At 34.7% G+C, this 24227-nt stretch overlaps 1 protein-coding gene across 3 annotated transcripts; it reads right to left on the bottom strand.

Moving 5' to 3' along the window:
• Positions 1-17279: 17279 nt before the first annotated feature.
• On the bottom strand, positions 17280-18584 carry LOC107417310 (uncharacterized). 3 transcript variants are annotated; one of them, XR_003055571.3, is made up of 3 exons: positions 17832-18584; positions 17517-17583; positions 17280-17437 (listed from the first exon to the last, which is right to left on the bottom strand). XR_003055571.3 is itself a non-coding variant. In XM_025072530.3 (2 exons), coding segments are annotated over exons 1-2 (627 nt in total). In that variant the 5' UTR covers positions 18458-18584; the 3' UTR covers positions 17280-17582. The 3 variants fall into 3 exon arrangements, 1 of the variants encoding a protein (XP_024928298.2); XR_003055572.3 differs by having other exon boundaries at positions 17280-17431; XM_025072530.3 differs by having other exon boundaries at positions 17280-17583.
• Between the last annotated feature and the right edge of the window lie 5643 nt (positions 18585-24227).

The following is a 24227-nucleotide window of genomic DNA, read 5'->3' as shown; positions in this document are numbered from 1 at the left end:
ATTTTCTAAAAACCCCTTTAATTTTTTCTCTTTCCTTTTCCATTTATTTTATTTTACTATCCTAGAGTTTGTTTCTACCATTTGTGAGAAAGGAACATCGCTTTGATTGGTGGACTGAGACAGACAACACCAACGGCCTTTTACAACATTGAATGGTGCATCTTGAGGGTGGTTTGATGATTTCTCATGTAATTTATGAATTTGGATTTGCATGGTTGCTGGGAAGCTTGAGCATAGTCGTTATAAGTGTAGCAAGCATATTGGAAAAGGTTAAAAATATTCATTAAGCAAAAACCAACATAAATACAGGTCATGTTGTGTTGTTACAAAATATAAGAATGAAAACTTAGTTACAATATAAGTTACAATATATAAAATAAGATAATGAAACAGTTGCAACAATAGAGATACACTATGCATTATCATCCCCCTTAACATTGGGGTCTATGGAGAACTTCCTAGAAGGACCAATTTCTGTTTAGCTTTTGAAAGAAATGGTAATTCAATTTGATATCAGAACCAAAAATCCTAGAAACCTAGATTTAAATCCCATCCCTGCAATATGATCATCCATTTAACAAAAATTAATACTTGTAAAGATCAGAATGGCCTACAAGTGAGGAGAATGTTAGACAAACATGACATAATAAACCTACATTCTAATAGCTTAAATTGTTGGGATCAGTGGTAATTTAATAAATATAATCCATGCAAAGGTGGGCATATTGTCTTCTTTATTATCTACCCAGTCAACATCAAAGAAACCATGAAGGGCAAGAGGTCTGTTGTGGTATAGATTGAGACCAAAGTATATGGTACCACATAAATAAGGTAATTGATGTTTTACAACAACCCAGTGGACGTCCGTCGGCCTATGTATGAACTACATAATTTATTCACAATAAAGGGATATCAGGATGAGTGAAGGAGAGATATTGTAGACTCCCAACAATCTATTTGTATTTAGTTAGGGACATCAATGGTTGCCATTAGAGAGAAGTAGAGACGAAGAAGAAGCCATAGGAGTGGATACCTCATTGGCTGAACTCATATATGTTTTATCAAGAAAATCTAAGTTATATTGTTTTTGAGAGAGAAACAAGCCTTGTTTGGTTGGAGTAACTTGTACATCTAGGAAGTTGTAAAGATCACCCAAGTCCTTAAGTAAGAATTCTTAAGATAGAGAGTGAACAAAATTATTTAACAGAGAAGAATTATTACTCATGAGAACCAAGTCATCAACATAAACCAGCAGGTACATCATCATTCCGTTTTGGGCATAAATAAAAAGGAATGTATCGGAATAAGAATTTTTGAACCTATACTTGATTAGAAAGGACTCAGGGCCCTTTTAATACGTCAGATATGATTAGATTGGAATTGTGGTTGAGATTGGATGGGATAAAAAATAATTCAATCTTACGTTTGGTTTCAATAGAACAAACTTACTTTTATATATATATATATATATATCTATAATTATTACTAAAATATATATAAATTATCATACAACTTACGATTTTTGAATTAAATAAAATTATTTAAATTAGATAAGTCCTTCTTCTAATAATTTTTCAAAAGGCTTATTTTATTTAATTGATTTATTTTCTCTAAATTTTTTTTATAATGAACTCTTCATTTATCAAATAATAATAAAATAAAAAATCATAAAGGCAGTGTATTTTAAGTTCTTAAAACCAAATGAAAAAAAAAAAGAAAAAAAAAGAAGAAAAAAGAATGGAACTAAAAAATAAAATAAAGAATGAGATTAAAAAAAAGAAAGGGAAAAGAGTTAAATTAGAAAAAGAAAGAAATGGAATAAAAGAAAAGAAAAAATATAATAAAGAATCAAAGTAAAAAATGATAAAATAATAAAAGAAGAAATTAAAAAAATACAAAAAAACGTCATTTTCAACTTTTCAAACATCAAACAGTACATTGGACTTTTCCTTTGGGAGGACTAAATAATCCCCTATCATCACTTGAGATTATATAGTCTTGTAGCAATTGAATTATTTTGCACTTATGGATTTGTTACCCCTATTGGTAGTTCTTATCAAGCGTAAGATAGGGATTATTTTAACCCAATCCCAATCCCATATGCCACATATGCCCTTAAGGGCATGAAGCCAGGCTCGTGGTGCTTGTTTAAGACCGTAGATACCCTTATGCAACTTACATAGTAGGAGGGGCAAGACTGATAAATTAAAACCTGAGGTTGAGATATGAACACCTATTCTTGTAGTTGGCCATTTGGAGAAGCATTATTAATATCCATTTGTCTAAATGGCCAATTTTTATATAAGGAAATGCAAAGAACCATTCAAATTGTAGTTGGCTTCATCATAAGAATGAAAGTGGCTAAATAATTTAAACTAGGTCTTTCATGAAAACCCTTTGCAATTGGACTTACCTTATAGTGCTAGATTGTTCCATTTAAGTTTCGCTTAATTCGAAATACCCATTTACTGTGAATAATATTTTGGTTTAGATGAGGTGGAATTAACTCTCGAATTTTGTTTTGAAGTAGGGCATTGAATTCTAGACTCATCACATCATGCCAATGGGGAGCTGACAAAGCTTGTTTCATTGTATGTGGTTCATCATCTAGTAGTGAAGATTGCATAGTTACAGGAAAAAAATAAATTAGTTTCTTGGGCTTGAAGATGTTATTAAGAGTTCTAGTATGCATAACATGTGTTCAAGTAGGTGCAATAGGCAGAGATGGAGACAAATGAGAAGAAAAATGAGAAGATGAGGGATGTTGAGAGGGTTCCATGGTCTTGTGGGACCTTATTGTTGTAAAGGACATGAATGGCCATATAATGATGTGGAGGTAGCATCACGTGATTGTTTAGAAGAATGAGTTGTGTACGAGATAAGAAGGATAAAGAGTAGAAAGGTTTGGATGAGATGGAAATGAAGAAGAACTCTTAAAGGATGACGTTCAAAAGAGTTGGATTGAAGTTGGAGATTGAGAACGAAGATAAGTATAAGGTGGGTTTGTTGGTAGAGTAGGGTTTGTATCATATTTGCGTGAGAGGTAGATAAGGATAGATATTTGTAGGGAAAAATATGTTCACTAAAAATAACATTATGAGAATGAAAGATTTTATTTTGAGAAGGATTATTGTAACACCCCGTCCCAAATCGCATCGGAATCCGTGCATGTTGACCGAGTAGGTCAAAAGTTGACTTTTTGTTCCAGTTGGAATTTCCAGTTGACCAGGGTACCGTGGTGAAGTGCATGATGCCCCGAGTTTGTAGACTAGTAGCACGTCGAAAACGGAGCTACGGTTTGAAAGTTATGGGCAAAACAAGTTGAGGTACAAACAGTCCAAAAGGTGCCGGGAGTTGACTTTTTCTTGTGGTGTAATTTTGTTTTGACTCTTGTATGGTTGTAAAGTACTCGTCGATACGAGTTCATAGACTAGCGGCACGCTTAAATCGGACATTTGGTTAAAAAGTTATGGACGTTTGAAATTCGCCGGATACCGTAATATTTTATTATATCTGGCTTAAGTGCACAGTGAAGCCACATGTCATCACCTGATTGGTCCATGTGGAATGAACAGTGTCACACGGTGGCTTTTATTTGACAAAAATCTCAGGGAAGAGAGAGAAAGAGAGAGAGAGAGAAACCGACCAGCCGCCGGAATTTTCAAATTTTCCGGCCGCACCGGCCAGATGGAATCCTCTCCCCACTTCCGGTAAAACCCCAAAATTTCACGGCCGTTGGCCGCCGGACGCGCCCGATCGAGGCGGCGAAGATCGGTGGCGATTTTTCCCTCCACCGCCGATTGACCCCTTTTCGGCCATTTTCAGGCCACACGCGCCAGTCACTCCTCACCACCTCCTCAAGTCCGGCCTACCCACGCCATGATCGGAGCTTTTTCCGGCGAGGGGCTGAAATTCTTCAAACCCCGATTTCTCCGCCGTCCGGCCTCCGTTTGCCTCACCGCCGGTCCCGTTGGATTCCTCTTCCCTCGATCTACAAATCTGCAAAAAATCTCAGCCAACGGCCACCGCACGCGCCGCCGCCGGCGACGGTTGCCGGTGACCACGGCGGCTCGCCGGAAGTTACTGTTCCGGTGAGTACCCAGTTGCACCGCCGATCCCTCCCGACTGTGTTCGACCTCCTGAACCCGAATCCAGCATCCGTTTCCATCAATTTGCGATGGTTTGGGAGAATTGCGAAGTCGAAACCCGAAAGCTTTCCGGCGAGATTCCGACCACCTCGGGTCCGATCACCGGAAAGTAAGACCGAATCCGTGATCCTCATCACTCGAGCTTCGATTCGGTATATAACTTGTAACTTTTAGTTGTCGTTTTGTTCGCTCCCCGGGTACCCATTTGGGAATTACCCGAATAAAATATTAATATATTTGGTTGGTATACTGTGGATGTTTTAGGTGCACGCGCGAGTAGTGGAGTTGATTCCTGCGGAGGACCTTAGCTGATTTACGCGCTTAAGGTGAGTGACCCACCTTTAAAAAAAATATTTTGGGCAATTAATTATGTTTAATTGGTATTTAAATTATGCTCATGTGGTACAATTTAATTATGGTTTTATTGTAGTTTAATTTATTTATTATGCATGAGCAAAGTACATTTCGGTAATAATCGTACGAGGTTTTAAGTATTATTTTCGGGCATAATTGGGTTAATTATTTTATGAAAATATTTGTTTAAATTGTATAAATTATGCCCGCGGTATTTTAATTGTTGAACCTCGTGTTACGAGAAAATTATGGTTTATTTGTTATCGATATTTCCGTACCGTTTGTTAAATAAAAATATGTGGGATTGTAAGTGAGAAATTTTGGTATATTTCCCACGGTAATTTTGGAAAACGGTACAGTTGGTTTAATAATTGTTTTAGACTCATTCATACGGTATTGGTGCTCTGGTATATGTATATGTGGTTCAGCGCGCAAGTATTATTATTTCACCCGTGAGTTGCCATTGGACCGTGGGCAGGCAAGTTTGTTATTGGCCACAGCCGCCCCCCTCCTTGGCCGGGATGATGGTTTCAGCAGCGGTACTGTCGGGACGCCAAAGTGCCGTTTGCAAGTTTCTCTCTTTAATCTCCCCGCCAGTCGGTGCTCAGGACGCTGGGTATCGGAGGGCATCACCGGTATATGGTGTGATGCGTCAAGTGTAATTTTCAAATAAAGTTTCAAACCCCAAAGGTATTCAAAAATTATTTATTATAATTTATTACATTTTAACTATATATTGGGGTATTTATTTATTTACTGTTTCTCAAATGGTTTGATCCCTTGGTTTTCAGGAAGTATGAATATTGGATTTTGTGAAATTGTTTTAAAAAGGGAACATTTCCAACGGAGTGATTAGTGAGAGTTTTGAGGGAAAAATTATCATTTCCAACTGTTATTATTTATTTATTAATTGTTGGTATTAATTCAATTCCCTTATTGTTATATTATTATTATTATTATTATCATTAAAAGTGTTCAGTAGTTAGGGTCACTCATTGAGATGATTAGCATCTCACGTTTTTAAGTTCCTTTCCTTTAGGTGCAAGAGGTGGTAGACGTTCTTCCAGAGCGAACCAATTTTTCGTTGCTATCGTGTTTCGAGAAGTACCTTTGTACTCATTCATTTCAGTGTATTATTTCTTTCATCTTTGTTGTATTTCTGTTGACTAGCACTTCATAAAGCTCTGTATACTATTTGGACACTTATGTTTTATTTATGCACTGGGCTGCTGTTATTGTTGTGAAGTGCTGTAAATTGTGGAACAACTTGTAGTTTTGCGGGAGGAATAAGGGGGTGATTATAGAAGTGTGTTTTCAGTGCAGGTAATTTTTGGTAAGTCCTACCCTTAGGGGAGGTGCTGCCGGATTTTCCGTTGGAAGGTTCGGTGGTATTTCCCTGGGATTAGAGCTTGTCTAGGGTTCCGGAGAGGAATTCTGGACGGGTCCTGACATTATAATAAGCGGACCCATTTTAATCTTTAAGAGGACCTAGATAAATACACAACTCGGAGGAGTATTGTAATTTATAATGAGTATAAGGCTTAAGCCAAGGATAACATAGGCAACCAAAAGTTTTTACAGATTTATAGTTTTGTTTTTTATTAAAAAGTATTTCAAAAGATATATTTCCAATATTAGGAGTAATTAAACAATGAATTAGTAAGTTACTGTCGAAAAAGCATAAGTCCAAAAAATTTAAGGCCAGCTTGTGATAATAACACAAGCTAGTTTCATGAATATGATGATGTCTACATTTTGCAAAGCTATTTTATGTTGTTAAAAAGCGAGTAATTCCATACTCTAAAAAAAAAAAAAAAAACTTAAGCTTGATAAATTTGCCTTCTTTATCTATATAAAAGGAAATAATAGGCAATTGGAAGAATATTTCAACAATGATTTTAAAATTAATAAAAACAATAGATGTATCAAACTTATATTGAATGGGAAACAACCAAATGTATTTTGTAAAATGGTCTACAAATATTACACAATAATTGAAACCATTGAACTAAGTAACAGATGTAGGATCTAAAACGTCTTAATAAATAAACAGTAGTGGTTGAGAACTTGACATAGATGATTGACCAAATGGAAGTCGATGAGATTTATTGTGGTGATAGGTTTCACAATGAGTTCATTGTAAGACACAGGAAGAGAAAAATGAGAGACAATTTGATGTAGGATTTTATTTAATAGATGACCAAGTCAATTATGCCAATCTCGAACGGCTGTTTTTGTACTAGAAAAGATAATGGGCGATAAGGATTGCTTGGTGACCAGCCATTCATATGTACCTCCATTAAAAGGACCTCGAAGGAGCACCAAACCCATCCAAAGATCCTTGACCAAAAAAAAAAAAAAAAAAAAGAGGGTAAAAATTCAAGGAAGGTATTGTTTGTTTGGAAAATTTAAAAACAGAAAGCAAATTTCTAATCATTTTAATGGCACATAGAACATCTTGCAAACTGAAAGAATTAGGAGTAGTAAGTATTGTAAAACTAGTGTGTGTAATTGCCAATTTATTACCATTTCTAACAGTAAATTTATCTGGGCCATGATACTCAAAGTGTAGGGAAAGGGTAGATTAATTTGGCAAAGTTGATGGAGCATGCCTAAGTATGGGTCCATAATGGAATGCTTATGGTGATGGAGCCCATGGAAACACTGTTTGCTGCTAAGGAGTATATGTCCATTGTTATTGAAGCAATGGAAAAAAATGGGCTGAGTGACCTTGGACTGAGCATTGGCATTGACCCTTATTGTTTCCTATAGGAGGAAGAGAATGTGAGAAGGGGTTTGGCGCATTGATGAACAAAGAAGTAGCCTTGCAAATAGAGGAGTCTGAACCAAAAGTCTGAAACTATCAATTTTTCTAATTTATGGGCTTGTTAGAAGGCGAGGCATATTTGCAATGTGAACAGTGATTGGTGAGCCATCAAATCTTTGCTCATTTCATTTCTTATAATTAGCATGCTCAAGCAATTTCTCATAAATTTCTTCAAATGAGATTGGAGTGTCTCGAGACTGAAAAGCCACAAAGATGTTCTCAAAGTCAGATTAAAGACCATTGGTGGGATAAATGGTTAACTCATCATTACTAATAATCGAATCAACCAACACTAGCTCATCTGTATTAGTTTTCACATCTTTTAGATATTCCATGATCGGACGGGATCCTTAAGATCAACCAGCCTTTCATAAAGTCTCATGATTCAAGGACAAAAATGTTTGGCATAGGTAAGAGCCAATTCTTGCCATGCCTGTTGAGATGTATCAACTGTAGAAACAAGATGATGGTCTTTTCTATACAGAGAGGCAAAGATAGCACTTAGAAGAAAAAATCTTGTCGTACCCAAAAGGTGTAGCCTAGGTTACAAGATTTCTTTTAGTCAGCCAACAATGGAGAATGGCATGAGAGGGTGATATTAATAAAACCATATAAATTATATCCCACAATTAAATAATCAAACTGCTTTTTCCAAGAGAAGTAGGTTGTCTCTGTTATATTTAGAGGAGTCTAAGTTGCCACATTAATGACAACAAGGGTCCTAATAGCAAAAATTGGCTCATTGCACACAAGAAGAGTCGAAGAAGTAGAAGAGGAAGGTGCAAGAAAGGAAGCCATTGAAAAATAGGATGAGATACTCGTTAGAGTTATTGTGCCCTAATACCATATAAGTGTAGCAAGTATATTGGAAAAGCTTAGAAATATTCATTAAAAAAAAAAAAACCAACATAAAAACAGGTTGTGTAGTGTTGTTACAATGGATAAGAACCAAAATCTATCTATAAGATAAGCTACAATAATAAAGATAAACCATGCATTATCAGCCCTAAACTAATTAAATCATATGGAAATGTCAAAGGTTTTAAATTTTCTAATTTGTTTTGGTAGCCCCCCTAAAAAAAAAAAAAGTGTGGAAAATTTCGAGATTAATGTTTTTGTTTTAGTTCTAGTGTTGGATGATGAGGTTAATAGTTTTCAAGACTCGGTCTTTTGGTGGATTATGTGTGTTTTCTTATTTTTTATTTTTTTATTTTTTATGTAGACTAGTCATATCATATAACTCATTTACAGGGCTTATTTATACTAATAATGAGACTGACTTGTTTTCAACTTTTGTGGTAAGATCCTTGGGCACACACTTTATGTAATACTTCCGTTGACTCATTGGACTGAAAAACTTGTTCTATCTAAAGCCCAATTGACATATTCCCTATTTTATTATTATTATATTACTGTATTATATTTATTATTATTATTATTATATATAAATTGGAGAACAAGTCATCAATTAATGAGTACGATACATATAATATTGAAATTAGGGCTTGAGGCATTTAAGTGCCTGTTTGGTGAAAACCTGAGGAAGGAAGGTTAGAAAGGAGTATGTCCATTAAGCACTGGTTCTGTTTTTTTGTTATATGCTTTGTAGGTTAAAGATTTATATGACGATTCAGTGGTTGCGTTTAAAGGTTAGTAAATATAACTAAGTATAGTTCTATAATTGTGTAGAGATCCTAAGTTTTAATAGTTCTACTGTATATATAGCGTTTACTAACCTGTATGATTAATTGTTCTAATTTAGCTTAGCACTAATACTATGATCTTTCAGCTGAAGAGTGATGAGATATTTATTGTATAGTATATAATTATATGGGTTTTAGGATTGTTGTTTTCTTCCTGGATTTACTTGGTAACCAAGCAGAGGATGAGTTTTCTAGGCTCGTTTATTTCCCCCCTCCTCTTATGGTGATTTCTTTTTACACTTTTTTGTGTTGGGTAGGTTTTAAAGGTGATGATCTATATCTAGAGCTATGGAAGACATGTGCAGGACCTTTGGTATGTGGGGTCCAACCTTCTCACAAAGCCAAACCCATTAGGGTTTTTTTACTTATTCTCTAAGTTTACTTAATGGCTAAGTTTACTTAGTGACCAAATTGTTTTAAAAAAGCAAACTTAGAACCTTATAAATAGGTGCCTAGTTTTCAATCTAGTATCACACATAGATCATTGACAACATAGTTTCCAGAGAGAGTTTTTAGAGAAGTTTTTTTTTAAAATTTTTTATGTATTAATTTCAGATAGAAATAATACATCTTTTTATTCTCAATATTTTCGTGTTTTATCTTTCTTTATTTTTTGTATTTGTTTTCTATATTTTTTGTGGTTAGAGAATCACAATAAATGGTATCAGAGCAAAAATTTAGAGATAGGGTTCATTGCCAATATGCTTCAAAAAAATATTTGAGTATACTAGGAAGTAGATCTCGTCAAAACGTAGAAAACGAGTCCAATCGGACCTCCATGCGCCGTTGGATACATTGTCACACGTTGGTCAAAGTTTTATGTAAGTTTTCATTCATCCGGTTAACAAGACACTTGCCACCCATGTCCATTAAGTCGAGATGAGCTGAGCCATGACAAGTCTCCCAGCTATGTCATCAGCCAAGTCATTTGCGACGTGCTGACATAGCAGCCAGTCTGCCAAGTCATTTGCCATGTCAATGACGGTCCCAAATTTTTTAGAAATTATAGAAATACCCCTATATTTTGATATTTGTAGGTTTTTTTCAGAACTTTTGGTATTTATAGCTTGGCCCAAAATTTTTAGAAATTGCACTTTGCCCTAAATTTTCAAAGATTCAAATTTTGATCCAGGAATAGTCAAATCCAAAATTTTTGACCATTTTGGATGCATTGATGGGCTCCATTTTGCCAAATTCAGCTCCAATTTTTTTTTTCAGCTATTGTAGAGTAAGATGTTAATGGAGGAATCATATTCAGGAGCTATGATCGAGCTTACAACCACCAACTAGACACTTTAGAAATTCAGATGGAAGATCTCCTAAATTGCAAGGATTTATTTGACCTTTTAGATGCAAAAGGAAAGAATCCTGATCCCACTGAAGAAGAAGAATAGAAGAAGTTGAATAGAAAAACGAATGGTCAAATCCAATAATGGATCGATCACAATGTCTTCCATCATGTTGCGCAGGAGATAGATACATATGCTTTTTGAAGAAGTTGAAGGGCATCTACCAAGCTAAGACTGTCAGAATAAAGCTTTGTTGATAATACGTTTGCTGAATTGGAAGTTAAAGAATGAAACTTCTATAGCCAAGCACATCAGTGTGTTTTAGAACTTGGTTAATCAATTATCTGCATTAGAGTTACAATTATGGGATGAGGAAGAGGCTCTCCTCTAGATAGTTGGGAGATACTGATAGTCTCTTTCAGCAATTCAGCTATGAACGTCAAACTTACCATGCCTATGGTAACGTATGCCCTATTTAATGAGGGAGGCAGGAGAAAAGACATAAGCAATAATCAATCACACTCTCTTGTCATGGATAAACAAGAGAGATAGCAAAAAGGTAATCACAATAGGGGGAGAGATAAGAGCTAGAGTAGAGATAGATCTTCACAGATGGAAGAAAGCCAACATATAAGTATCATTATTGTGGTTGAGAAGGTTACTTGAAGAAGTACTGTAAGAAGATGTTGCGAGAGTAGGGACATAAAAGCAATCAACCGAAGAAGGATAGTGAAACTTTAGTCACTATTAGAGAAGAAGTGACGTATTGTTCCATAGACAAAGAAACATGCCTTAAAGTTTCAAGCCAATAAGTCGAGTGGTTAGATGATACTGTAACATTCTACCATGTTATTTGGCATATAAAGTTTTTTAAAACATACAAAGCAGGAGACTTTGGCATACTCAAGATGAGAAATACCAATTTTGCTAAGATTGTCGAAATTGATGATGTTTAGATAAAGATCAAAGTTGGACATAAATTACTTTGAAGAATGTCCGACATGTTCTAAACCTTCGACTTAATCTGCTCTTAGGGATAGCCTTTGACAAGGAAGGCTTTGGTAACCACTTTTATGATGACATATGGAAAATGACAAAAAGTGTTATGGTATCGCTCAAGGACACATTTGTGGAACATTTTACAAGACTCATGTAAAGATTTTTGTAAATAACCTCAATATTAGAGAAGGAATTTACAGTACTAGAGACTCTGTCTCATAAGTAAGAAAGGATTGTCTACTTAATGAAAAATAACCTTATCGTTATTTCCAAGGATACTGTGTTAGATCCTTATAATCATTGTTTATATAGTAAGCAATACAGAGTCTCATTAAAGTCGTATTCAATGAAAATATCAGAGTTGCTTAGTCTGGTGCACTCTGATGTTTGTGGTCCTTTGGAGGTGAAATCTCTAGGTGGCAACATATATTTCCTGACCTTTATTGATGATGCTTCTCACAAGGTGTAGGTTTATTTCCTGAAGACGAAGGACTAAATTTTAGATAACTTCAGAGAGTTCCATGCCATGGTAGAGTGTAAGACAAGAAAGAAGTTGAAGTGTCTTCACTTAGAAAATTGAGATGAATATACTTCTAGAGAGTTTGATGCCTACTGTCGAGGATAGGGTATTCGACATGAGAAGATGATCCCTTGTACTTCACAACATAATTGTGTAGCTGAGAGAATGAACTGGGTGATTATGGAAAACGGTAAGAAGCATGATCAATATGGCTAAGCTGCCAAAGCCATTTTGAGGAGAAGCTGTTCATGCCACCTGCTATTTGATTAATAGATCACCATCAGTGCCATTTAATTTTGAAATTTCAGGGAAAGTGTGGTCTGGTAAGAATCTCTTCTACTCTTATTTAAAAGCATTTGGATGTTTAGACTTTGCACATGTAGTTAAGGAGCTTAGATAGAAGCTCAACTCAAGGACTACTCTATGCATATTTATTGGATACAGAAATGAAGAATTCATATACAGATTATGGGATGTAAAGGCAAAAAAGGGTTATTAAAAGTAGAGATGTAGTATTCTATGAAAACCAGACTATAAAAGACATTGAAAAGCCTATGTAATTTTCTAGTATTAGTGGCTATGATTTTGTTCCTGATCCAACACTAGTACAAGCACAAACCACTGCAGATGATGACGAGGTGTATAGAGAATTACAAGAAGCAGAACATGAGATAGAAGAAGATGTTGAGCAGGGAAAGACTTAAACATCAGAAGCTGCAGGACCATCACAACAGTCAAATGATGGTACACCTCTCCAAAGATTTGAACGAGGCCGTATTCCATCAAAGACATATCCAAAATCTTAATATATTCTGTTTACTGAAAAAAAAAAGGAGTAAAAAAGGTTTTAGAAAGCTAATTCACATCAATACAGAGAAAAATGGCTACATGCAATGCAAGATGAAATGAAATCTTTGCAAAAGAACCATACTTATGAGTTGGTTGAGTTTCCAAAAGAAAAGAAGGCACTAAAGAATAAATGGATGCTCAAGCTCAAGAAAGATGGCAGCAGATGGGTGGTGAAGCATAAGGCCCGATTGGTCGTGAAATGTTTTCTTTAAAAGAAAGGAATTGACTTTGATGATATTTTCTCACCAGTGGTAAAGATGACTTCAATACGAGTTATTCTTGGTCTAGTAGCCAGTTTAGATCTAGAGCTTAAGCAAAGGGATGTTAAAATAGTATTCCTTCATGGTGATCTATATGAAGAGATTTATATGGAGTAGCCAGGAGGTTTTGAGGTTTCAAGAAAAGAGAACCTTGTTTATGAGCTAAAGAAAAACTTGTATGGCCTCTAATAAGCACCTAGACTTGGGTACAAGAAATTTGATTCTTTTATGGTAAGTTAAGGATACAAGAAGTTTGATGCAGACCAGTGTGTTTATATTTAGAGATTTTCAGACGACAACTCCATTGCACTTTTGCTATATGTTAATGACATGTTGATCATTGGACAAAATACAATAAAAATTAGTCAACTGAAGAAGTAACTTTCCAAGTCATTTGATGTGAAGGACTTAGGACCAATTCAATAGATTTTGGGAATGCAAATAGCCCGAGATAGGATGAATCACATGTAATGGCTATAAGAGGAGAAATATGTCGAATGAGTGATAAAAAGACTCAACATGGATAAGGCCAAACCAATCAGTATTCTACTAGTAAACCATTTCAAGTTGAGGAAGAGATTGTGCCTTTAATATAAAGTAGAGATAAAGGAGATGGCTTCAACTTGATGTATGCAATGGTATGAACCAGATCAAACATTACTCATACAATTGGTACCGTGAGCAGATTTCTTTCCCATCCAGGAAAGGAATACTGAGAAGCAGTCAAGTAGATTCTTAGGTATCTTAGAGGTACATCGAAAGTATGCTTGTAGTATGGGGGAGGTGATCTAGTTCTAGAAGACTATATATATGAAGATATGGTTGGAGACCTTGATAGTAGGAAATTTACTTTAGATTGCCTTTACACTTTTGCTGAAGGAGCTATATTATGGTAGTCAAGATTAAAAAATTGTGTAGCTTTATCTACAATAGAAGTATAATACATTACTGTAGCAAAAGCCAGTAAGGAGATGTTATGATTTAAGTGTTTACTTAATGAACTAGGTATTAAGCAGAAGGACTATAACATACATTGTGACAGTCAAAGTGCTATGTACTTGAGCAAGAACTCAATGTATTATTTTCGAATAAAGCACATTGATATCCATTATCATTGAATATGCAATGTGATAGAGCATAAATTGCTCAGATTGATGAAGATTCACATAAAGAAGAATCCAACAAATATGTTTACAAAGGTTGTTGCACCAGGAAAGTTGAAGCGGTGTAGAGACATAACTGGTATAGATGGTAGGTGACCATCAGTGTTTGAAATGTTGCTGGAGGGGAAGAATTATGGAGCCTGGCTTTCTCCTACAGCCCAGCCCATCAGAGTTTTTTTATGTGTTCTCTAAGTTTACTTAATGGCTAAGTTTACTTAGTGGCCAAGTTATTTTAAAAAGACAATCTTAGAACCTTATAAACAGGTGCCTAATTTTCACTTTTATATCACACACAAATATTGACAACACATTTTTTTTTCTCCTAAAGATTCTAGAGAGAGCTTTTAGAGAAGTTTTTTTTGTGCATTAATTTTATAGAGAAATAATACATTTTTTCCTTCTCAATATTTTCGTGTTTTGTCTTTCTTTATTTTTTGTATTTGTTTTTTGCGTTTTTCATTGTCAGAGAATCACAACATGGTGGAGGTTACCTCGAGTAGGAGAGAGAGTTTTCTACTTTCCTTAGGGTCACATGGAATAGGTGAATACTTTCAAATCCTCTGTTTTTGGTTTCCATTTTTTTTTCTTTAATATGGATCAATTTATTTTTAGGAAATACTATTTCTGTTTGAATCAGGTATTGCCATCCTTAATAGTTTGGGCAATCTTCACATGATAGGCAATTTCAATGATGTTGAAGAAGATTGAGAATAAACAAAAGGGATATTGAGAGCTAAGTACCCGAAATTTTATTAAGATTGACACATTGCATCATAAACTTTTTTTCCTGGCATTCTAGACCCCAAACCTTTTTTTGCTTGCATCGCTGGTTTTTCTGTTAAAAATGTATAATGGAATGATCACGTGTCATGCACGTGCTTATCAAGCAAGGTTAAATTAGGTAATTTTACAAGCCTCATCAGTGCCTCTCATGTGTGTGATCAGTGATTAGAAATTGATCTGCTAAGATTGGGATTTTGAATATAAAAAAATTGAGATTGATCTTAGGGATTCACATATTGATCTTGATTTGATTGAAAAATCCCTCTCCAACTTTCAAATCCCACCTCTTTGTCATCGTCATCACTGGCCAATAAGCAATTTTGATCAAAAAAAGAAAAACAAAAAAACCAAATGGTTAAATTCCACGAGCACATAATCTCAGAGCTTCTAGAAGAGCCTCCAAAAGCGACCTAGTGATTCTCTCTTCGGATCTCTCTCTCTCTCCATGCTCCTCTCCTCTCTCCTCCTCTTCCATTCTCCTACCCAAGGTACCTCTCCTTCTTCTCTCTCCTCCCTCAAATCTCAAATCCTCCATTACCACACCATATTGAAGAAATCACCACCGACCTTCCATCCCATCATCGTCTCTCTCTTTACACCTCTGGTTCTGCCTTCTTCATCACCACATAAATCCTAATCATTAATCTCCTCACCTCCAAAATGCCTACTTCCTTAATCGCCAGTATTATCCTCCTCATTGCTCATTCTCTCTCCAAAACCTCCAGCGAAGCTATAAAGTTAGGATTTTTTGGTCCCTGAATTGGAATGCCTATGTTCGCGCTTTTTCCAATAAGTAGCACGCCATGGTTTCTGGGTTTTCGAAGACTGAGAGGATTATGAAGTGTTCGTATATAAAAAAGATTGCACTTTTGGCTGAGGTTTCAGGTTTATGTGTCTCAAGAATTGGAGAAGGATTAGTTGGAGGTTGTGAATATTAGGGTTACGAAGACGAAATCCATGGTGGGAATTCATAAGGCTATCGTTGAGATTATGGATTAGGGCTAAAATTCCTTAAAGTCCTCTTACACCACAAAAGGGCTAAAATTCCTTAAAGTCCTTGAATAAAACCTTAATTTCTAAATTCAAAATAGTGAAATTACCTGATTTAACCTTATTTGATAAGCACGTGCGTGACACGTGATCATTTCGTTATGCATTTTTAATAGAAGAACCAACGGTGCAAGCAAAAAGGAAGTTTGGGGTGCAGAATGCCAGGAAAAAAAGTTTAAGGTGCAATGTGTTAATCTCGATAAAATTTGGGGTGTTTAGTTGCCAATATCCCTAAACAAAATTATGTAATGCAAAAGGAAAAAAAAAATATATATATATATATAAAATGGTTTTTCAATAAATTTAAGTAAAAACAGAGTGGGAGTAGAATTTTAGGTCGTGCAGAAAGAACCACAATTGGAGAAAAGTTGTCCAACCTCTCTACTTGTCCAACCTCTCTGCGTTGAGGTTTTACCATTCACTTGTGACATTTGAAAGTGTTTATGTCAATAACTTTTAACATGTTCCTAATTGATGTCAATTTATATCACTTTCTTCCTCTTCAATTTCCTATAATGACATTTTTTATTTGCCAAACTAATATATAGAATTAAACCATGGCATTTTTTTTTTTATTATGGAAGAATTAAATGACACAAATATCAATACAGAATAGTCATTCATTGTGTTCTTAAGATTGTGACCATGCACCAAATTCATTAACATTGATAACGTCCAAAACGAAAAAAAGAATATTCAATCACTTTGATGGATTAATGATACATGTGATGTACGAGTATCAAATCCTTTCACAGATTAGTAAATGTAAGAAGCTTCATCGCAAAATACAGCCATTGAATACCAAGAACAATATGAAAGAAAATAAAAACAATTGGAGAAAACTTGTCCAACCCCTCTGCGTTGAGGTTTTATCATTCACTTGTGACATTTGAACGTGTTTATGTCAATAACTTTTAACATGTTCCTAATTGATGTCAATTTATATCACTTTCTTCCTCTTCAATTTCCTATAATGACATTTTTTATTTGCCAAACTAATATATAGAATTAAACCATGGCATTTTTTTTTTATTATGGAAGAATTAAATGACACAAATATCAATACAGAATAGTCATTCATTGTGTTCTTAAGATTGTGACCATGCACCAAATTCATTAACTTTGATAACGTCCAAAACGAAAAAAAGAATATTCAATCACTTTGATGGATTAATGATACATGTGATGTACGAGTATCAAATCCTTTCACAGATTAGTAAATGTAAGAAGCTTCATCGCAAAATACAGCCATTGAATACCAAGAACAATATGAAAGAAAATAAAAACAGCCATTAAAATCATAGACATGACTCTGTGTGTCAGCTTCCAAAACAAAAATAGAACAAAAATATATAAAATTGTCATTCAGTATTACACTGTTCAAATTAACTAGTATTTCATTTCTGTCCTGGCAAGGCATTTTGCCAAAACCACTGCTTCGGACAAAATTCCAGAGTTCGAATCATCCAATTCTTTCCACAGTATACTGTTCCTTTATAGTAAATTAAAAATATTAAAAAAAAAAGTAATAAAAGGGTATTAGAGTTTTGTTTAACCGGTGGAAAATGTACCTGTTGCTTGCCACTGAGGTTCCATATTGCTTTTGTCCTCTTCAATATAGCTAACAAGTTCTATGATCTTTTGGGAAACCAAACAAAACAGATTCACAGTTAATTTCTCACAACAAGAAGTCTGTTTCACATATCGTCACAAAGAAGAAGGGAAAAAATAAAATAAAATAAAATTGAATTCTATCAAACACATTGTTAATTAATTAGTATTCAAATTAACATATCTATGAGCTCTTTGTATTAATCCAACATTTGAGAATACACGTTTATCTTGATAAAAATTTATCCAAAATTTCCACATAAGAAAATATTCACCAAGCATGAGTAGCCTGTGGTCGGCGATTTGCCATCCTAACAACAGGAACGATACGCTTTTCCGGCCGCTGCCGACCATCGACCAAGGCAGCAGCTCTTGTACTCTCAACCACATCTTCTTTCCTGGTTCGACACATCACTGCCTGACCCAGCCCTCTCATCATTATCAACTTGTCCTTTTTCTTCTTCTTTCTCTCTTTTTTGATGTTTTCATGATCCATTGTCAACAAATTTTGATCACCACTTGACTCTATAAGCCCTTCCAACTTCTTAGAAATGTGTTCGATCTCATACGTATCGAGAAGATCAGAACCAACAATATTATCCATGTGGGTACAACTCGTTGTTGGGGTAGTGCTTATCGATGATGAGTCCTCGGAATTTTCTTCTTTGGCAATCCTAATGGCTTCTAATTTGTACCGAGAAGGTGTTGGAGCGTGATGAAAACTTGTCAAGTCGTATTCCCGCCTTGGTTTTCCTTCCGATCCTGATCCGTGCTGGTACCATGCCCATGCTGCGGCTTTTACCACCGCGGAATTGTCGGTGCCGGTTCCGGTTTGGGTTTGATGCTTCTTTGATCTCATGATTTCCATGAAGGAAGTAAATAAGGGTACTGTAGATGGCATTGTTGGATAAAGGGTGTGATCTATGAGTATGTGGGAAAGTTTGGTTCCACGCAAGATGGTGGGCAACCGTGTTTCTTCTTTCTTTTCTACCCCATGTTGCACTTTTGTTTTATCAATATTCTTAGGAAAAAAAAAAAAAAAAATCTCTGAATTGTACTGTGTAATATGTCACTTATAATTGGATAAGTAAGTTACATTAATTTTGTGAGGTCTACATGTTTATATTCAGTGATTAAATTTTCTACAATGGGATAATTTTTGTTTTTGTTTTTTTAGGGTTAAAACCTTGTTACAAATGTTTATGTTTCACTTTCTTTAATTAAAAAGCTCTTTATACAAGCTTGAGAAAACTATCTAAATACTTTTACAAGTTGATTTTTAGAGGTTATTTTAAACACAATTTAAATACAAAATGATTATCATCATCTCAACTGTCTCTTCAACTGTGCATACGTGAACCCATTTTTTGTCACTAGACCATTATTTTATCACGGTGATTGTACTTTTTGTTTTATCATTCATATGAAGGAAAGAGTCAATTAAATAGGATCAATTTGGTGATTGTTTGGGTGGAATTTGGTGATTGAATTTCTGTCAGAATTAAATAGGATCATTGAATTGATATGGGACGATGGGTCCACTATAAACTTAATGTTAGGTGGAAAAAGTTGAGGGGGTTCAAAGAGGAATAATTTGTTTGTTTCTGTGAATGCATGTTAAGAAAAAAGGTCCAACTTAACATGTAAACAAAGAAGTGGAGGATGATATATATACATTATTTGTTTCTTTCAGTGTCACTTTTTGTATTCTTTCATGGACTTAAAAGTGCTTTGAGAGGCCCTGATGCTTGCCACGTTTTGTGGTTTTTGGTGTTAAATTTACATTGGAAGAATTGCTGCTATTGTCATTGGCTGTTACTTTCTGGTGTTTATAAGGTCATAACTACCATTTCTTTGTCATGCTGCTCCATTATCTTCTTCTTGCACGTATATACTGGCAAACTGACAATAAATGGTTCTGGTTACTATGTTACATTTACATATTAGTTTTGTTTGTTATTTTATCACCAAATATTTTAAAAATGTTAGGTAACACAATTTAAATTGTTCCATCTATATATTTATATAAATAGAATAAATTTCTGGTTATATAAAAAAAATTTGGTTGCGTAAAACAGAACAATTTCAGTTATGGCAGGGAGACCTAGAATTGGAAAGGGCCCGACCCATGATTAACTGGATTATGCAATGTCTTTCATTTGAGGGGTACACACACCTCTTGAACAAATTTTCAAATGGCCATAGTCATTTTATAAATTCTATGCATTCCATTTTCATGTCAAATTTTCCACTATAAATGAATTTTTTAAAGTTAAAAAAACTATTAATAGATTTTGGTATAATAAGTAATAAAAGGTAAAAATAATTTGCTACTTTAAAAATGGAAAATAGAAAAAGAAAAGGGTTAAATACATTTTACCCGGTTAAACCGTGACACATTTTTACATTTAATTATTTATACTTTAAAAAAGTCTGGCATTACCATTTTAACTATTATTTTTTTTAGAAAAATTATCATTATTTTTATCATTTTAGTCTAATTACGCTATTTCAGTAGTTGGATTTTATAAAATTAATCATGATATAACTCTATTGAAAAATAATTTTATTTCGTTTTATTTCATTTTTAATTAATGTTTATGGTCTAATTTTATCAAATTTATTTTGAAAAAATCGAAAAATTGTACAAAATTGTACTAAATTGACAAAAATTCAATAATTCAGTGGTAATGTACTGCTTTTTAAAATTTAAAATGATAAAGTGCAAAGTAACAGTATATCCAACCCAAAAAGAAAAATTAAAATATCACCGAAGACCTTTCGTTATAAAATTTTCTTCCTGCAAAGACAATAATACCCTTCTCTATTGGTTTTTTCATTTTCAGATAAAAACCCCTAAAAAAAAGTTCGAACAGAGAAGGTTTTAAGAGCAAAACAGAGCCTAAAACCCACAGCGTCAGTCATTCACAGTCACAGATATCATCATCATTTTGAATCAGTACTTTACAATGCTAAGGCCAAAGCAAATTGAAAACAGCATCTCATGTCTAAATAATTTTTCCTTTGAAAATTTGTCTTATTGTGGCTTTGCATGTAGGTCTTATATCTCCAAGGAATAGGAAAAGATGCTGATGCCCTTTTTCAGGATTCTATCAGAGTAATAGAGGTGCAAAGCCAGGTTGCTTAATTAGCTCAGATTTTGGCCATTCCTTTTCTTTTGCTAAATTCAACATCATTGTTTTTTGCAGGAAAGTGGTCCAGAAGAGGCAGCAATGTGTATCAGGAGATTGCGAACTCTTGCTCAGGTTGTATTTTCTTTCACTCTATTCAACTCGGATGATTATTAGATTTTTGAACTTGGAAATTTTGTTTAATCTTATGTATTGCGACTGACTTGAACTGAAATTTCAATGCTATATGAGTGATTAATCATCAGCCATGAACACCTGTACGGAAGACTTTTGATTGGATTATGTAATGGACCATGATAACACAACTTCGTTTGAGACAAAGAGTTCCTCATTTGTAAAGTTGACTCACTCATCTATATTGTATAATTAAAAGCATTAAACTTACAGGAGGAACGATTATAATATTCCTTCACCATATCCTGAAAAATGCAGAACAATATGTTGGCATACAAGGAGTAGAAAAAAAGAGAAACTAATAGGAAAAATAAACTCTACAAAATATATAAAAAAGGAACAAATGAATAAAATCCTAATTAAACAGAGATAAAACCGGCACGTACTCCTCTAGTGATTCAGCTAGAACTGTTAGAATTTGTGGATCTAAACATACATAATAAATTCCATAAATCATAAATTACTAATCTCCAAACGCAGCTATTGATAAATTAAATCTTTAATCTTGCAAAATAGAAAACAATATAAAGTAGTATTTATGAACACACTACTCTCAAACCACTCTAAGATCTCTGAAAATCCTAATATCAAAATACCATATGGCATATATTTGTTTGCTTGCCCTAGACATTTTATAGTCTCTCCAAGTCACACTTACCCATTAATTTTAACACACACAAAATACTAATAATTTAATAATATAATAATATTAGGAAAAATATGGGTAAGTCAATGGATTTATAAAAAGAGTTGGTTTTCCAGTCTATTGGGCCAACTGGAGTCTTATTGAGAGTGTGTGTGACAGGATCTGCCCCGGGAACCCTCTCAGAACCTCCCAGGTGATCCCGCCTAGTGAAGTCCCACTGGACAATTTCTAGAAAATATCCAATGGAACCTCACCTTACAACGTAGATAATCAACACCAGCATTAACATTAATACCTCAAATATATAAATATATATATATATATATATAAATAAGTCCACAACCGGCCTACTGTACTACAGACCATAACAACATACATGAGTACTATGGTTTCTACTGAGTTCCATATTTAAAATCAGAGCATTTTAAGAGTGTCAACAAGGTCTATGAGTACAAATAAGTAATAAATAAGTTCAGAAGATAACAATAGGTAAAGAAAGGATAAATACGGCTGCTGTAATGGAAGGAAACAAGCGGTAAGCTGTGCGCGAGGTAGACTGCTACTAGCCGCCTAGGCATAAGGGAACGAATTTAAAACAATAAAACGTGAGATAAAGAATCTCAGTGAGTAGCATAGTATAATAGAAAAATAATGATTTACTTCTAAAAAATCTTTCTTTCAAGACCTCTCGTTCCACTCGTTTGAAAAGTTCCCCGTTTAAAATCATTTCACCAAAACCCAAACTTGTACCCCAATTAATATCATAAAAACTGATGCTCAAAAATATGAATGAACGATCATTGTAATATTATGAAATGTCTCAAATCAAAATATAAACATTTGAGCATACACTATAATAAATACAGTTCCACCAAATAAATATGAAGATGCAGGAATCACCCCAATATTTGTAACCCAACAATATATACAAACATATACAATGTACCATACGATGTACCAATTTGTAAACCGTGGGATACACCTACCTCACGACCCTCAATATATGTACGGTGTCGTGGAAATAATAAATAACCGTCGGGACGTACCCAACCTCAGGGTCCGTGGCAATAATAAACCGTTGGATGATACCAACCTCACGGCACCATGGTAATAATAATAAACCGTCGGATAAACCCGACCTCACAGTCTGTGGTAATAATAGATAACCGTTGGATGCAACCAACCTCACGGCACCATGGTAAACCCAGCGCGCGGTAATATAATATAATATAATACTGATCTAAGGTATTGGCATTACATGGTACATCAATTTAAAAATAACCAATACAGTATACATGAAACAATCTTGTAAGACTATATATATACTTTTCCAAACAATACTGTATCATAAATCATAATTTAACATTTAAACTTCCACCGCTTAATTAAATACTTCAAAAATCTCAAAACATTATTTCATATGAAAACCAGAAATACCACATTGACATATAAAATATTTGATCATGCTTAAAATCATATGATTTTCAATCTGGTTTCTCAAACCAAATAGTTTCCAAAAGGATTTAAAATCTCAATTTAATTACTAAAATATTTAAATACCACAAGTCCATTTATGGACCCATTAAAATTGAAAATCATTTAAAATATTATCAAAAGTCACATAAAATGATAACACATATATGTGAAAGTAAATATTTATATATGCATAAAACAACATTTCAATCAAATGATATATATGTAAAATATTTAAACCACATATATACTATACTATATACCCAAATCATTTAAAAATGATATAACCACTCACAGTACTGTAGATGCTCATGCCTGCTCCTCTACAGGATTTCCTCCAGGCTCAACTCGAGTGCCTGTAATATAATAAAATATTCCTCCGGCTCCAAACAAGTAAACCAGAGACACTTGTATAATCCAAATGTCTCAAAATAATTTACAGTACTACAAAATTGTATAAATTGGACACCGAGCAGTCCAGCTATACCGCGTGTTCATAGGACCCGGTACCCAAAATTGGGAATTTTCACCCGAAGCCTAATATTTCAAAATTGAACCCCCAATAAGGTCCTAATATTATCCAATTTCACTAATCTAACTTCAATTCTAACCAGTTTAACCAAAATCATCCAAACACAGTCCCAATTTCTCCGAAAATTAACCAAATAACCCCAAAAATAGGAAAATTATCAAACGACCTTCAAAATTCACAAATTATAAGTCAACGGAAAGCCCAAGAGACAAGAAGTTCACCAGTGGTCTTACTTGGTCCGGTGACTCCTCCGGTGATCGGAAGATTGACGTAAAGGTTTGACCGAACTTGAACTTGAGAGATATCTCAAATGGTGGGGATTTTGGGCAATCTAACCACGGAAATTGACTCATAGGGGTCGAAAATGGTGGGATAGAGGTATGGGTCGAGCTGGGTTGGCCGAAAAACACAAGAAAAGAGGAGAGAGAAAATTTCTGGCCGTCGGGCTTCTCCGACCCGATTTGGGCGCATCCGGTGACCAGTGGCCGTGAAATTTTGCGGCCAAGCTCGCCTCCGTCCCCCACTCCTCTCTGGCCGGTGCGTGTAGCAAGGTGGTGGCCAGAGATGGGTCAAGCGGCATAAACCCGGTTGGAGGTAAAAACGGTCGGTTAGGGCCCGTGGGTCTGGGGTGTTTTTCTCGAGTTTTGGGCAGGAAATGGGTATTTTTGGGCTTTTCTTCCTATTTGGCACACTT

The sequence above is a fragment of the Ziziphus jujuba genome, chromosome 4 (assembly GCF_031755915.1).
Source record: "Ziziphus jujuba cultivar Dongzao chromosome 4, ASM3175591v1".
Lineage (NCBI taxonomy): Eukaryota > Viridiplantae > Streptophyta > Magnoliopsida > Rosales > Rhamnaceae > Ziziphus > Ziziphus jujuba.
Note: the sequence above shows the minus strand (reverse complement) of the source record. Positions and strands in the feature narration are given on the sequence as shown.